The 17,098-nt window shown below is 41.2% G+C and overlaps 2 protein-coding genes across 3 annotated transcripts; both read left to right on the forward strand.

The window, feature by feature from the left end:
• The first annotated feature begins 636 nt into the window (after positions 1-636).
• Positions 637-7,040, forward strand: eif3s6ip (eukaryotic translation initiation factor 3, subunit 6 interacting protein). Of its 2 annotated transcripts, XM_017695452.2 has the most exons (15): positions 637-788; positions 1,652-1,694; positions 1,844-2,057; positions 2,176-2,255; positions 2,549-2,610; positions 2,732-2,801; positions 2,929-3,002; positions 3,194-3,365; positions 3,988-4,142; positions 4,273-4,443; positions 4,758-4,891; positions 5,032-5,205; positions 5,475-5,664; positions 5,818-5,898; positions 6,565-7,040. In XM_017695452.2, exons 1-15 carry the CDS (start codon positions 762-764, stop codon positions 6,637-6,639), a joined length of 1,722 nt encoding a protein of 573 aa, XP_017550941.1. In that variant the 5' UTR covers positions 637-761; the 3' UTR covers positions 6,640-7,040. The 2 variants fall into 2 exon arrangements, with proteins under 2 accessions (XP_017550941.1, XP_037394840.1); XM_037538943.1 differs by lacking the exons at positions 637-788; positions 1,652-1,694; positions 2,176-2,255 and having other exon boundaries at positions 1,979-2,057.
• Positions 7,041-8,752: 1,712 nt separating this feature from the next.
• Positions 8,753-16,872, forward strand: dact2 (dishevelled-binding antagonist of beta-catenin 2). Its single transcript, XM_017695451.2, has 4 exons — positions 8,753-9,142; positions 12,316-12,448; positions 12,680-12,976; positions 14,025-16,872. The coding sequence occupies exons 1-4, from the start codon at positions 8,879-8,881 to the stop codon at positions 15,875-15,877; spliced, it is 2,547 nt and encodes an 848-aa protein (XP_017550940.1). The 5' UTR covers positions 8,753-8,878; the 3' UTR covers positions 15,878-16,872.
• Positions 16,873-17,098: the final 226 nt, after the last annotated feature.

The following is a 17,098-nucleotide window of genomic DNA, read 5'->3' on the forward strand; positions in this document are numbered from 1 at the left end:
AACTTCTACTTGAAGACCAACTGCAACTTGGTTAAGGACGCTGCTCACTACGTTCCCCCTAATATCCAATATGGGCAAATGCCGCCCTCTGCTAGAAGAACTTTAGCACTGCAGTTTTGAAAATGTGTCATTCAGTTAAAACAGTTTCCCTTAAGAAACTTAAAGTTATATGAGAATAAATAAATGAACCTTTTGGCACAAATCTCTAAAGTGACCTCTCCTGGCCAATAATTATTAGTAATGCTCTTAACGTTCATAAAGTTATAGTTAAAGTTAAAGTTATAATAATTATTGTTCTTATATGTATTATTATCATCATCATCGTTGTTGATGATGATGGTGATACTGAAACAATCCTTAATTTTAAAACACTTATTTATTAACGGTTATTTTGTGTAAAAACAAACAATAGATAGTTTGTAGGTTTTGGGGGTGGGGGGGCTTGAAATATATGTTCAAGTCAAGCAAAACAGATTAATTATATAAATCGTATGACATACACGTTTTAAGACCTGTGCCGCTTCCACTTCATTTTACCCCATCGGGTGTAATATTTAAATATTAAAACATTAAAAGTATACAATAATATCCTGCCCGAATTTCTGAGAGCTTTTATCGTAGATCTTCTCCTCCAAACCGGAAGGTTCACTGAGTCCGTTTCCTCTCCGTCTCTGCGCGGCGCCGGTGACTCGTGGCTGCGCTCATCGCGGCTTAAAAACGCCGATTTTAACCAGAAAAACCACAAACTCACCCCCTTCACCATGTCTTACCAAAACGAAGAAGAAGAAGTAAGATTTTGTAGCTGTGTGTGGCTTTAGGATCTTCCGTATCCCATATAAAATACTCGTTTGTATCGTGCCGTGCTAGTGAGCTAACTAGCGTGCGGTTAGCTTAGCGGAGCGGGCCGCCGTGAGGCGGCAGCTCAGAATGAAGAGGGCGGAGGTTTGTTAGGAGAAAATTGTGGTTATCGAGGCTCTTTATAGCAGATTGTAAAGACATCATGTGGCAGGTTTCTTAACCACGCTGGCTGAATGACCGTTTCAGCGCTGCCGTTTGTGTGCAGCGCAGTTCAGCGGGATCCGCCAGCTGCTTGATCGAATATTCCTGGTCCTCCTTAAACGGTATAGCAGTTGCATTATAGCAGCTGAGGCCAGAATGAACGTGCTGTGCCATTTAAGGTGGAACGGGAAAATTCGAGTAAGAAGCTAGTATCAGCTTCGTTTAACATTGATGTGTTAACTAAACGAAAAATGAAACGAAGCTTCATACGAATTGATTTCCGTTGACATTAGAGCACAGTTTGTGTGATAAGGTTCAGTAGAGATAAGAAACGTTTGAGACACGGATATATTATTTTGTCTGATGGCGTAAATAGTAAATAGCTAACCTTCCTGGCGTCGGTTGCGATGGTTAATAATAGACGTATTTAATGCCTAAAGGGTGCAAAGCTACAAGTGAATGCTTTATCTCGTTATTGTTCTGATGTTTGTTAGTATCAGCGTCATCATACACATCACTTGTAATGTAAGCTATATTGCTACGGTTGTTTTTGTCCTGCTAGTAGACGTGCAACTAAAGTTAGCTCAGATTATTATGGTGCATTGTTCGGTTTGTTGTGGTGTCAGTAATATTGTGTTTTTCTTTCTACCAGTATGATCCCTACAATTACCCCAATGACTACGATTTTCACACTGGTGAGTAGTGTGTACACACTGTAATGGCACTTTGTCAACTGACAGCTAAAATACTAGTTTCATGAATGACTGCACGTTGATTTGGTTAATAATGCAGTTATCGGGTATTATATGTCCAGACGAGACCTAAAAAGTTATCATCTCCACAGGCGATCCTAAAGCAGATCTGGCTTACGAGCGGCAGTATGAGCACCAGCAGACGTATCACGTGATCCCTGAAGTGATAAAAAACTTCCTGCAGTACTTCCATAAGACCATCTCAGACCTGATCGACCAGAAGGTCTATGAGCTGCAGGCCAACCGTGTCTCCAGCGAGAGCATCGAACAGAAGATCTATGAAATCCAGGATGTCTATGAGAACAGGTACAGATGTGCATGAATAGACATGGATTGGAGGAAAATCTGTTCATTAAAACTATGTGGTGTTTCGTACATACCATTATTGACTGTCTTATTTTTCCTTACTCAAAAAATAACTCAGCTGGAACAAGTTAACTGATCGTTTCTTCAAGACCTCACCATGGCCAGAGGCAGAGGCCATTGCCTCACTGGTAGGAAATGGTAAGTTAATTGTTTGAGTCTGTAATCGATGAAGTTTGCTGTGCTGATGCTGTGTTCTCTATAGGTTAGCTGATCATAGTTACAAATAATGGGTTTCCTGGGCAATAGGAGTTCACAAAGCAGTGGATCAACAGATAGTGATGTTTAAATGTGGCAGTTTATAGACAGACATGTGAGGCAAAATTCTATTCATTTGTTTTTTTTAATTTCTGTGAATCATTTGTCATCTTGGTCTAAGATGATCAGTGATGATATTTTACCACCTGACTCTATACTTTGCTTCCAACTTGCAGATGCAGTTTTCTTGATCCTTTACAAGGAGCTGTACTACCGGCACATTTATGCAAAAGTCAGCGTAAGTATTTAAGCAATCACTTTGATGTGTTGTGGATTTAATTTATTCCCCTGTAGTGCAAATTAAGTGCTTTTAAAGAATATGGTAATATAAAATCCTACTTGTGTGTGAAACATTACAGGGGGGCCCAACACTTGACCAGAGGTTTGAGTCCTACTACAATTACTGCAATCTCTTCAATTACATCCTCAGTAAGTCATTTTACTTGTGAACAGCCAAGAAAGGACAATCTTCTTTGTACAGTGTACATTTAGTAAAACAGTTCATTTATTTAGGAAGCTTGGATAGCAGATAATGATGCTACGTTATTCTTATTAGATGCTGATGGCCCTGCACCTTTAGAGCTTCCCAACCAGTGGCTCTGGGACATCATCGATGAATTCATTTACCAGGTAAATCTAAACAAGCCATGAAGCAGTTATCTTTGTAAACCTCTAGAAGGTGCTACAGGTAGTCTTCAGTAAAGTGCGACCAGAGTAATATTTGCAGAAATGTAACAGGTGTATAAAAAGTGGACAAACTGTTCTTGGCCCAGAACAGGAACAGGATTGTCATTCTTTATTTTTCTTTGCCTTTGTTCAAGTTCCAGTCTTTCAGTCAGTACCGCTGTAAGACAGCCAAGAAGTCTGAGGAGGAGATCGAGTTCCTGAGGAACAACCCAAAGATTTGGAATGTGCACAGTGTCCTCAACGTGCTGCATTCTCTGGTGGACAAGAGTAACATTAACCGCCAGCTGGAGGTCTACACCAGTGGAGGTAAAAGGGCAGGCAGTGAGTGGGAGAAAGTAGTTGTTATTCAGGTGTACATTGGTACAGTATTGGCCTCAGGGCTTTGTTTTTTATTTATATAGACACTTTCCTAAGCCCCACCCCTTAGTTACTGTTGATATGTTTGATAAGTTTTCATGTCTATTAAATTACAACTGTTGAATTGTCAATGTCATGTTTTGGCAACTTGTCTCCTAAAATGCTATGTATTTTTGGTGCAACACATCAAGTTGACAAATAGGTCTCCGTTATACATTTGAGGGCTACATCATGATCTCTTGGGACCCCAGTAGTGCTAAAAGGACAAAAGCTTACAGATCACAAAAAAATAGCCTAGGGGTCATAACCTAACAGAATGGGTGTAAAATAGCAGCATTGTTGTAAAATCTTAGAATATTATTAGGTACATAAAATACCACATGCTTGGCAAAGGTGCAGGGCCTGTTCTCAGTTACTAATCTGATTGGATAGCACGTTTTTAGGGTCAGATGTGGGTTTGGGTGTCCTGAATAGTGTCAGAGAGAGTTTTAAGTAAAGCAAGCCAGTTTTTGTACATCTGTTTGTATTTTATGAATTTTCAATGAGAGATGTGCATTACTGTGTGTTGTAGGAGACCCAGAAAGTGTGGCTGGAGAATATGGCCGTCACTCGCTATATAAGATGCTGGGCTACTTCAGCTTGGTGGGTTTGCTGAGGCTGCACTCTCTGCTGGGGGATTACTACCAAGCTATCAAAGTACTGGAGAACATTGAACTCAACAAGAAGGTAAATTATCTATTTTTAATAGTTATTTGCTGGCAATAATTGGCACGTGAATTGCACTCTTCCTTTGTGTTGTTTGGATGTTTTTATCACAGATATTTAACTGTCTTTGCTTCTCTCTTTTTAAATTCAGAGCATGTACTCACGTGTGCCTGAGTGCCAGATCACCACCTATTACTATGTGGGTTTTGCCTACCTGATGATGAGGCGTTACCAGGATGCCATTCGCGTTTTCGCCAACATTCTGCTTTACATTCAGAGGACAAGGAACATGTTCCAGAGGTCTACCTACAAATATGAGATGGTCAGTGTAGTCCCCTTAACAGAGCCTTTATCTCTGGTATATTTTAATATTAGATGAAATATATTTAGTTATACGTGTCTGAGAAATTTGACAACTACACTTAGGAAATATTAGTGACTGGTTTTGGTGGTAGGATGTTTGAATGTGTCAGTCCAAAGTGCTACAGCTAAAGAAAGGTTATGTTAAGAGGCTTCTGTGCATGTATAGACAAGAATTTTCTAGTGTAGGATGCTTAGTAATGTTATTAACAACAGACCTTAGTTTAAAAATGTATTGTTTAACTTTGCTCTTTGATGGACTTTTGTTTTTTCCAGATTAACAAGCAGAATGAACAGATGCATGGGCTGCTGGCCATCGCTCTGACCATGTACCCTATGCGCATTGATGAGAGCATCCACACACAGCTCCGAGAGAAATACGGAGACAAGATGCTGCGTATGCAGAAAGGGTGAGTCATGCAGATTTCACACATCCTGTACACATGACTAAAGACATCTTCTTTGGATTAGCGTGGGCATTATATATATCCTAATTGCAAACATTTAAACCATGTATTCATTTGCTTCTTTGTGCATCTCTTTGTGACAGAGATCTGCAGGTGTTTGAGGAGCTGTTCAGCTTTGCTTGTCCTAAGTTTCTTTCCCCTGTTGTGCCCAACTATGACAATGTTCACCCCAACTACCACAAAGAACCATTCCAGCAGCAGCTCAAAGTGTTCGCCGAGGAGGTACAGCAGCAGGCACAGCTCTCCACTATCCGCAGGTGTGTTGCGCTTTTTTATTTTATTCTGGGGGGAAAATTGAACTTTGGATTTTGGAGAAATATGGTGTAGTTTAATGCCTTTTGCTTCCAGGTAATGGCAGAGTCTGGGTGCCAGATGTTTCTGTTATTTTTCTTTCATGTTTTTGCTGTTATTTGAAAACATAATGGTGTATTTTTCTAGTATTTTGTCCAGTAGATGTCCACTAGGACAAAACTCTAAACTGGCACAAAAGCATGTTTCTCATAATCTGTTTGTCACTGTCCTGCAGTTTTCTGAAGCTCTACACCACCATGCCCGTGGCTAAGCTTGCTGGCTTTTTGGACATGTCTGAGCAGGAGTTCCGGATTCAGCTGCTTGTTTTCAAACACAAGATGAAGAACCTGGTCTGGACCAGTGGCATCTCGGCCCTGGATGGAGAGTTCCAGTCTGCCTCTGAAGTTGACTTTTATATTGACAAGGTGTGTGGATGGATGAATGGATGGTTATGAAAGAATATACTGCAGTCATTTCCAGTTGATATTTTACACTATAGATATAGGTTCAGTGCTTATAGATGGATAAATGTTTTGGTCAGTGGTGCAGTTAGGGCTTATACTCCCATCTCTCTGCAGGACATGATTCACATCGCAGACACCAAGGTCGCACGTCGTTATGGAGACTTCTTTATCCGACAGATCCACAAGTTTGAAGAGGTAAGGCTTTTTTTTTTATTATTTTTAAGAAGCATTCTTTGACTTTTCATGTGCCTGCATTGAAAATTGTGACGTTGTCATACTCTTCATTCAGTGAGAAATTTTGCTTAACTCTAGAGTAGATGTAGTATTGCCTGGGCATGTTGCAGCAATGGCTTGGAACTGTTCTGTGCAGAGACTCATTTTACATACACAAGCAGCCATTTACGTGTCATTTACACTCCGCTTCATTTTTTGCCAAGATTGGGCAGGAATATTAGATACGCCTCATAGCAACAGCCGCAGTCATGAAAAACAGAACATGGCAGCATTTTTATCTTAATTCATGCCCCAGGCCATATCATAACTCATCATATAATTTAAGACAGAAGTATTATTTTTCTGATTTTCCTTTAAAATGTGATGACATTTGCCAACCCTTTTGCTACAGAAAAGATTAACTTGCCTCCAATTATCATTGACGTAAAAAAAAAAAACTGAGGTAGTTCATAGACCCTCCCTGTCACCATGTTTCATTTAAAAGAACATTACCACATAGAAGAAAAATGCATCACGCTTTCTGATTCACGACCCTTAACTGCTGTCTGGCAAGGCTTTTAGCGTTCATGAGAATTGATTAGAGTAGAGAAAATAGTTTGACTCACTCATCTGTCTTTGTCATTCAAGCTGAACCGCACCCTGAAGAAGATGACCGTAACTAGCTCATCTGGCTCCAGCAGCAGTACATCACGGGCCACATAAAGCCAATCACCTCATCAACAGCACCTCTGATACTCCACCAGCCATCTGGACTTGGTTTCCTGAAGCATCGTAGCATAGTAGGGATCATCATTATGGTGGCGGGTGACTCTTTGAACGCTCTTACCATTGAATGATGATCAGTACACTGCAAAGTTTTGTGGGAAAGAGACCAGAGGGTGCAGTGGTCCAACTCTGACACTTACTAACTGATCAAGAGCGAACCCTTTTCTCAACGATGAAGCAGATGTGGTCTCTTCCCAAATCTTATTACACCAGTCAGAGGCCAGTCTGATCCAATTTGTGTGGTTTGTCACTGACCTCTCTAGTCATAAACCAAAAAGGGCCAATTAAATTCTTTTTGTAGGTTAAAGATTCATTAAAGTTGATGTGGTGAAAATGTAGTTGGTTTTTTTTTTCCCCCTTCATGATTTAATCTTGCCTTCCACCCAATGACCGCTGGGATAGGCTCCAACACCCCCCTTGACCCAGAAGGAGAAGTGGCTTAGAAGATGTGTGTGTAAATGTGATTTAATCTAAGATTTGAAAGATTAAATGTCAGATTGACAAACACTAACTTTGATATCCCTAAGTACAGTGTATTTAAACTGTCAATGAATTTGGAAACCAGAATTAGTTTTTTGTACCAGTAGTGTGCGAAGTTTGGCGATATTTATTATCATAATGAATTACATCAGTATATTTACACCTCATGCTTCATATCAAAGAGCATAATCAATCCAGTTTAATTGCATACACTGTGGCTTGGTATATAAAGGGTTGAATCAAACAAATCACTGTGTACATAGTTACTGATTGTATTTTTTAATATAGCACTGATGGTGTTTTTTTTTTTTTTTTTGTTTCAACTTATCAAAACTAAGAAAAACAAAATGGAGATGCATGTGTATTGTGAAATTGTGTCAAGGTATTGCGATATATTTTTGTCATATGCCCACTTCTAGTACTAAACTTATAGTCTGTGCTATAGCATGAAAGATTATCCGTATGGGGGGGAAAAAGCAAGGATTTCCTTAAGTTGCCAGTTTTCTAGTTTAGAGCAATGGTTCATCATCTGGTCCAGAACCTTTGGTTTTGGGATGCCAGGGATATTTAAATAGAACTGAAAAACTAAAAGCCTGTACTGCAGCAGTGCAGTGTGAGAACATGTTTAGGGAGACAGTTCTGGCCCCATAAAGGAGGTAGGTTTGATGAACCAAGTCATTGGCATTTCACAATCTGTGGCTTCATTGTTCGAACACTAGAGGTCGCTAGTTGTGTACATTTCCAGTGGTCAACTAATAAACATGTATGAAATACTCAGAGCCAGTGTGTTTTCAGCAGCGATTGGAGCTGAAATATTGATTCGCACCTTCATTTGGATAGTTTACAATTAGACGTTGGAGAAATTCAGTTTCTGCAGCCCACTTATTTTATTACTTAGTAATAAATGGTATTAGGACAGGTGATGTTTTCCTCAGTAGGAGACTCTTTGGTCTTTACTCCCTTTGGAAGCAATGGCACATTCAGCACGATGTGTATATACAACAGCTAAGATGAAGTATATTGAGTTTGAGATATACAAAACCACAGTAGTATTGCATGTTTACATAAGGCACTATACAGATGTTACTTATTACTATTTAGCAGTTCATTTGAGTAGGCAAGCCATTAGGAGCACTACATACTTAATAAATATTAATATAAAGGATTAACAATGTTGCTACATAAAGAAATACCAATTTAAGATTATATAATAAACATATAGGGGTTAATTAATTACATAGCCTATAGAAAACAAAACTTCAGCAGATGCTAGTTTCCTGTAGGTTTTAAGGAATCCAAGGGAATCCAGTTCCTTCAGGAATAAACTGGTTTATTGGATATTTCAAAATTTGTAATTTGGCTGTAATTGTTAAAAAAAATAACGAAATATTTCCCTCTTGCTCCCAATAATTGTTCCAAATTTTATGGCAGTAACAAACGTGGCCTGCAACTGTTCGCTGCCAATGGCACATCCCGTATTACCATATTAAGTGTGGGTGGGGCTTACAGCCACTCCTAACCAATGGCTCTCCCGTATGACCGTCCTGGTTTAAATGTGGGCGGGGTTTACACCTTCCCCGCTCACTCATAATGAAATCAGTGTCATTCACGCCATACAGTGACTGCCTTAACCTCCGTGAGACTCGCTGGATCTATCGCGTATTCTCTGAATAATGTCTTCACCTCTTGTGCCAAAATGCTGAGTAGAAAAGTAGCCAGGACGGAGCTGCTGAGCGCGGGTGTGGACCGCGGGCGGGTCGGGGAGAGGCTGCAGGCGGCGCTGGCCGGGCTGCAGGAGTTGCACTTTCTGAGGGAGAAACAGAGCGACATGGTCCGCTGGGCACTTCGGATGGACAAAGAGAAACCAGTCAGCTTTTCTCATGTAAATAACAGAGAGTCGGACACCAACACCGAGGAGCAGCGGCTGGAGGCGACGCTCACTGCCCTTAAACAACAACTGGTGAGGAAAAGCACTTTTTGGGGGGTCTTGGCTCACAGTTTGGGGTAATATATGTTAGAAAAGTGCAGCCTTTTAGTGAACGTTGGCAGTTCTGGGGAGAGGCCCATAAAGACTAGTCATATTCACACGAGGTTGAGGTTGGCTTCCTAGCTTCTTGTTGGAATTTTTCCGTTCCACCTTAAGTGGTGCAGCAGTTACGTTCTGTCGCCTGAGACCAGCGGTGGCAGAATGGAGCTGCTGCACCATTTAAGGTGGAACGGGGAAATTCCAACAAGACGTGTTGTTTTGTTAGGAAATAAATATTGTTTTTAAATCAGTCAGTGTAGACCTTCTCATTCAGTTCCTTGGCTCCTGGTGACAGAACCTGAAGCACTGTTCACGTTCCTCAGATCTCACGTTAAATTTTAGACCAGAAGTGGCTCCTGACCAGCTTCAGTTCCTGATAGATGCTGGATGTAGTGACATGTTTTAAAGCTAGAGGGACTTAAGGAGGTTTTGGATTTGCATACATCTCTTTACTCCTACTTTTGATAGCTGGAGATGGTCAGGGCTCGTAAATCACGTTGGTCCACTGCAGGAGGGTTGGGGGGATGGGCCAGGTGGGGGGTGTTTCCGTCTCTGATGATTAACCCAGTTTAATGAGAGTGGCCACAGAATGTTGACCCGCTTGGCCGCACGGTGTTTGACCCTGCGATGCCCCTTAGTGGACGCTTGACCCTTTGTGAACTCTGGTCATGAAGAGGAAGCCTATCAGCTAATTCAGTAAAAAAAAAAATTTTGCATAGCACTTTTTCAGTAGACAGTGTTTCAAAGTAGCTTTCCAGAAATGTGTGTCCAGACCTCTGGAGGGGCAAAGCAAGGGCAGGGACGATGTGTGTTGCACTGATAGAAGTGGATCAGACACAGCAGTGCTGCTGGAGTGGAGAGTGAGTCCACTCACTGGCACTGAGGTGTTTAAAAACTCCAGCAGCGCTGCTCTTTTTTATCTACTCGTGCTAGAACAACACACTAATACCAACAACACCACCATGTCAGTGTTACTGCAATGCTGAGAATGATCCACCAATTTTAATTATAGGCATTTTTTAACAATGTTGTCTTATTTGGGGAACAGTACCATAATATCAGAGCTTGTAATCTGTGTTTGGATGAGTCGGACCATTCAGAAGCATCCAAACAATTATATACTGTGATGTTACAAACATAACTAACTGGCAGTCGGACATGTTTAGTGATCGGTGGCCTGGACTTGCTATTATTTTTTCCCCAAATCATTCAGCACTAATCTGTGATGGTCCTGTCGGCATCCTGACCATTGAAGAACAGAATGAAAGGGGGCTTACAAAGCATGAAGTGCAACAGGTTGACTGCAGTCTGTAATTGTAGAAGTACAAATGCACCTATATGGTATTTGGAGCTTGTAACATGGACAGTTATTACAGAAACATCAAGGTGGTTTTAATGTTATGGCTGACTAATGTAAATCTGTAAACCAGTTGGGTTTTGTTGCATCAGAAAAATTAATTCAAATTAGGTTATTTTTGCATTAGTTTGCAAATATAGTCTGTACAGACTGGAGTGGCTGCTCCATGTTGAAACCTTCAACATTTCCATGTCCTTTAAGGTGTAAAAGCCACTGTTTCATGACCTATGTAAAGCACTAGGTAGCTAGGTTGAGTTCTTCCAGAAGGCACGTTTCCTTTCGATGAATGAGAGGTTTTATGCAACAGTGGTCCCTGTTAAAGGGCTTTGCACTGCTTTGTGGTAACATGCAAGTCACCAGTCATGCAGGGGAGTGGTTGATTAAAAAATCCAGTTGGTGTCAAGGCAGGTCCACCAAGGGCAAAACTGAAATCAGTGGATATTCCAGGCCAAGGCCGGCAACATGGACATAAAGATATCAGAAAGTTGCATGGAAGCACTTTCTGCTTTTAATTGGCTTTTAAATGCCTAGTTTGGATCATTAATTCACTAAAATGCTAGGTTATTTGTTAAATTAACAAATGTACTGATGTAAATTAGTTTAAATGAAAATAAATTATGAAATCTACATCCAGATTCTAGGCTAATTCGGCCGATGTCCTGATCATTAGGAATTAATGCGATGAACTGAAGTTCAGCAATTTCGTCCAAAAACAAGACTCTGTACTCAGTATTTGGCTTGTAAGGATAAGTCAGATCACTCTAGTTCAGTATTTGGCTTGGTCTTGTATTGCTTTGTGTTTGAGTACACAATGGCCTGTGGTTCTCTGCAGGGGAGACTGAACCTACAGCATTGCACCCCCAGGCCATCCGTTGTCCTTGCTCGGTTAATGGTCAACTACACTCCCTCTTTATTCGTTCTTTCTTTCCTTCCCCCGAACGTCGTATAACCACAGGAGACTTGTCATTCATTAAAGATCTTCAAGTGTCTGGTTCCATTGTTTCCTCCTTCGGTCAAAAGCTTAGTTATTTAGGCCTAGATATGCAGTACTGGTTGTTTTGTGTCATTCAAGATTCACTTTAGTTGCAAGACCAGGGGTCATCAGTTCCAATCCTGGAAGGCTGTAATCCAGCACAGCTGCTCTAACACACCGACTAAACCTGGTAATTAACTGCTGGGTTGAGTCAGATGTGCTTAAGCAGGAAAACCACCAAATTCTGCTGGAGTTTATGAGCTCTGGGTTAGACTTTGTTTAGCGTGCTGGTCTTATTAAGCTTCCTTTTCTCAACTGTTGTAGAGGTATGGATATTTATACACTTATGATTTTTAAAACACTGGAAGCAAAAAGAATGGAAGCTGTAGTAAAGGCAGAGTGGACACACTAAATACTGAAAAAGTGATATGTAGTTCTGTGTGATGTTTTATGTAGTTTTATCTTCTTTATTAAATATTTTCTGCTTTTTTCTGACACTAAAAAAATTTACTTTAAATGAAAAAAAATCTCATATGAAGGGGGCTCTCTAACTTTTGCACAGGGCTGTACGTATTTATGCAGGGTCTGTTTTATTGATTATGTAATCCTGCATTGGTCTCGCCCAAAGATGATATATGGGCAGCATGTGTTGTATGAGATGGACAGACCCAATAACACTTTACTCCATCCAGAGTTGTGACATCCATGCTGAATAGCAGTGATAGGAAACAAGCCAGTGTCTCTGTGCTGACCAGCTATTGTGTTTGTTGTCTGTAGACACGTTTACGCAGGCAGGATGTTGGGCTGAAGACACACCTGCAGCAATTGGATCAGCAGATCAGCGAGCTCAAACTGGACGTGTGTAAAGCTTCTGCTGAACACCTTGAGAGTGACAGCAGACCCAGCTCAGGTGAACAAATGAATACAAATGCTACCTGCAAACCAAAATCAGAGAGCGAGGAAATGCTCACCTTTTTAACTCTTAAGTGCCTACTGTATAGTATAGTGTTCATTTCTTCAACCTTCAGTTTCAGAGTAGTCACTGAATAAGAGGTCTTAATATAAACAAGCCTAGGGTCAAGAGGTTAAATGCCGAAATTGTTTATTCACTGTGTCTAATAATGGTAATTTCTTCTTTTAGGTTTCTATGAGCTCAGTGACGGTGGTTTGGGCTCTCTGTCCAACTCCTGTACATCTGTCTACAGTGAGTGCCTTTCATCTTCGTCCCAAGCCAGCCTGCTCCCGCTCTCCTCAGGTCCCTCATTTCCCCACGGCCATAGCACCACTGGGCAGCCTGATGTGTCCCGTCGACGATCCGCAGATGAGTCTACAGCTCAGTCGGATGCTCCACGAGGGCTAGGAGTGCGACTGGGAAGCAGCGGAATACGTACAACTTCTGTTAGCTCAGAAAGAGCCAGACAGAGACCTGTGTCAACAGGTGAGCGTGAACATGGATAGTGTTTACATGTACTGTGTGCTTGTACATGAAACTTAAGAGGATGATATTTCAGTGTTTCTTAATCCAGTATTCTGGTATAGGGATGCAAGTTTTGGCAGATTCTTTAGACCAGTAACCAAATGTCATTGATCAGTAATTAATCATCAAGAAATGTGACCTATTAGAATATCAATCAAATATCGATTGTTCCTGTCATAAAACATTGTTGGCTGAGCTACTTTCAAAGCTATTGTAAAGTACATAAAATATGCATGCTTATGAGCACACAGAACAGTTAAGTTCCATATTAATGCACTGAAATATTAAATTGCTCCTTGTGTGGACCCCAGAACATTATTAGAAACAGTATATTCTTCATTATATGACCGTAAACTTAAAGGTTGATTAAACGTGTGCATGCGCGTGTGCGTGCGTGTGTGTGTGTATAATATATATCCACATACATACACACACACATACACTTTCTAAGCTACTCCTGGGGGCATAAAACGCTGGGGTATGTATATATGCTGAAATATATTATGATGGGCTACCAAAAGTTATATATTCCTTCTGTTCTGAAGTAATTGTCACTCATTGCTAGCCCAGGTTCAAACGAATATGTCATGATCGGGCTCACTTTGGCTCAATGTACCTCACCACCACATCACACTTTCTTTGGAGAATTGGATAAAATGGCTGTCTTATTGCTTGGATGTTTGCTTTAGATCTGGTACATCACTTTAGTTGTGCTGCAAACTAAGTGGTTCCCCTATTTTTAGTTGCATATTTATTTTTTTATTCTGTCTTTCTGTTGCCTGTTGTGCCTTCATGCAAACAATTCAAACATTTTCCTCAACTTGAATAATTAAACATTCCTAATTCCCGTTCTTAAGAGCTGGATTGGAATGGCATGTACTACAATTATAGATTAAAAAAGCAAACAGACAATAAATTTAGGCAATTGCTTTGAGATTCTAAAACGTGTAACGATTGATCTTCCAAGTTCATATGTCTTAAGTTTATTTCTAATCTTTTTTTTGTCCAGGTGATCTTGACAGAGTGATCAGCCCTGGTTTTGGCTACTGTAAGCCTGATAATGGGAAGACCTCCAAACTTTGCGGTAACCTCTGCAATCCCACCTTGGACCCCAAATATCAAAGCAACCTTGTATCCCGCAATGGCACGGAAGTATACCGCTACCCTAGCCCCTTACACGCAGTGGCCCTACAGAGTCCCATTTTCACTCTTGGTGAAGATCAGGCCTTTGAGACCCAAGAGAATAAGACGCAAATGGGACTTGCTGAGGACACTCTTCCCAAGCACGAGCTATCTGGTTCTACACCTGTAGGTTACATTGTTAAACTGGTTGAACGTAGCTCCAGTAAGATGAACCTACAGAGTGAGATCCCTGTGTCTGATAGTGACACCCATGGACTAATTGGTTCCAAAGCTCAAGAAGTGAACTATGGACATGTGAGAGTTGCTGAAGTGCTGGGTACCCGACAACAGAAAACACTGGTTTTAGAAAATAATTTAGGGGCTGGAAAGAATTCAGCACCAAGAAACATTTGTCAGGAGCAAGTGAACCTGTCTAGCTATAGATTAGAAGAATCCAACCAGATGTGCTATGTTCAGTATCCTCCAAATACCATTGATTACAAAGCCACTGTAGAGATATGCCCCATGACCAAAGTCAGAGAGAAAACTGAGGACAATAAGCAAAGCATTCAGTTTCATCATAAAAATAAAGATGACTTTAAGGGTGCATCACTGGTCTCAAAACCTCCAGAACAAATCTTGATCTCCAGCAATGAGGAGAACAAAAGCAGCAATGGAGGTCACACTTGTACACAATCTGAATTTGTATGTGCCCAGTTTGTACCCGCAGGGTCGCAGAGGATGAAGGTGCATCAGGTGGACAAGAAGACAAAGGCATTGAGACTTCGTAAAAGGAATAATGAGAAACCTCTAGGTAAGAAGCACCAGCAGAAGCACTCCTTTCGAGAGCAGGAGAAGGACAGAGGGTACAGTGTTAAGACACATGGAGATAGGGATACAAAGCAGACCAATGCAGAAAAAGAGAGGATGGATGGTCACCTTCGGGAGGCTCGCGTTCGATCTTGCTCAGAGTCCAGTCTACTGGGATCTGGTAGTGCTCACCTTCAGTCTCAGCCCCAGCAGAAGTCCACCAGGTCCCGCAAGGCCCAGTTACAGGACCTGGCTAACCCTTCCCTTTGCCAACCGAGAAAGAAGCAGAGCTCTCGAAAGTGGCCTTCTGCCTCAGAGATTCAGCTCCCCCCTGGTGTCTCGACCCACTACCAAAGATCCAAAGAGGTACCTTCCCAAAGACTTATGCAAAAGCCAGGCATGGTGAGAAATGTTAACATGAGACCCCGCTCGGGTCACTGGGGTGGTGTTTCTCATCCACTCCAACCCTCTCTGTCGTCTTCTTCCTACTTTAGTGACATGAACCTCAGGTACCCACCTGCACCTCCTTGCACCCGCTACCCACCAAGGTGCGAGTCAGAGTTCTCAGAGTACTCGGCAGAGTGTGCCTCCCTCTTCCACTCCACCATTGCAGAGAGCAGTGAGGGAGAGCTGAGTGACTACACAACCAACCGTTTTGGAGACAGCGAGTCCAGTCTGGAGTCCCGGACTGCCTCTGACTCAGATAGCAGCCTGTCGCTGGATGATGACTATGTTTTAGAGGAGGAGGAGGAAGATGAAGGGGATCTGGTGTGGGCCGAGGCAGCAGTTGGGCCAACGGCAGCTGGGCAGTCCCTGCAGCAACATCCACGACCAGAGCCGGTGGCATGCCGTATCAAAGCCTCCAGAGCGCTGAAGAAGAAAATTCGTCGCTTTCAGCCAGCCTCGCTTAAAGTCATGACTCTGGTGTAGTCCTCCAGTCCACTTTGAATCAACTGTTCTCAGTATTCTCACAGACTCTTTAAAAGCCAACAGTAGTCCAAGACCATGATTAGGAGACTTGTAATTCATGAAGTTCTTGGAAAAGTGACTGCTGAAGTTCACTCATGTTAAGTATACATTTACCTTTGTTTAGCCAGCGTAAAGTGTGTTTTAGTTGCTATCTACACCTCAGCTGAGACCAAGAATGGGCCGCTACTCTTATACCTTACCACCCAAAGACTACTTTCATTGCCTATTAAAGAAAAAAGGATGACACATAAACGGAAATGTATATGGTACTGTGCAAAATTTGGAGACCTTCTGTTCGTTTTTAATTTTCAGATAAAGCGAGTCAATAAGTACAAGTTATTCATTTTCAGGAGACCTTTTTGAGGAAATTGGACATAAGATAATCCACTTGCATAAGGAAGAGGAAAGCCAAAGGAAAATAACTGAAAGCAGAATCACTAAAATCAGAGAAACTCCAAAGTCTGAACTTTGTAGGGGCACAAAAAAGTATCCCTTCCCTGCGAACTTATGACAGAAAAATCTTGAAAGCAATTAAAAAGAATGGAAGCTGTAATAAAGACAAAGGGGGAACCCAGTGCATACTGAAAAATCTGATATTATGCTTTGTTGTTGAGGTGGTGTAATTGTCAGTTTTGTTTTGTTTTTGTTTTTTTTCTTCCTGACGCTGAAAAATGACTAGCATGTACATAACGGGAATAGCTGTTATGGACTGGAAATGAAATTGAATGGTCTCTGATTTTTGCATAGGAAATATACATGCAGAATGTACATTGTAAATATGTTTTTCCAAAAGCACCAAAAAGCAATCTTGTAAAAACATTTCACTTTTAATAGACAGCGATACCTTCTTGTATTTTGTTCCTCGAAAATCGCTCTTTTGTGTAATTGTTTTGCACATTGATTTCTTGCTATGCATCTTATTCTTTTTGCAAAATAAATGCTATTTAATGCTTAAATGAGTTTTTTTGTTTTTGATCTGTGTATTTCCATACTCCCTAAGTCTGTTTGCACACCTGAAAACTAATGAAATATAATTACAGGCATCTTTATACAGCACCTGAGGGATAAAACTGTGCAAGGGTGTATCTAGCAGACAGTTAACCCACAGAATATGAGCATTTGATGAGTTTTCTAAGGCCATTCACACTGAATGACCTTATGTGCAGATACTTTGTGTGCGAG

The sequence above is a fragment of the Pygocentrus nattereri genome, chromosome 5 (genome assembly GCF_015220715.1).
Source record: "Pygocentrus nattereri isolate fPygNat1 chromosome 5, fPygNat1.pri, whole genome shotgun sequence".
Classification (NCBI taxonomy): domain Eukaryota; kingdom Metazoa; phylum Chordata; class Actinopteri; order Characiformes; family Serrasalmidae; genus Pygocentrus; species Pygocentrus nattereri.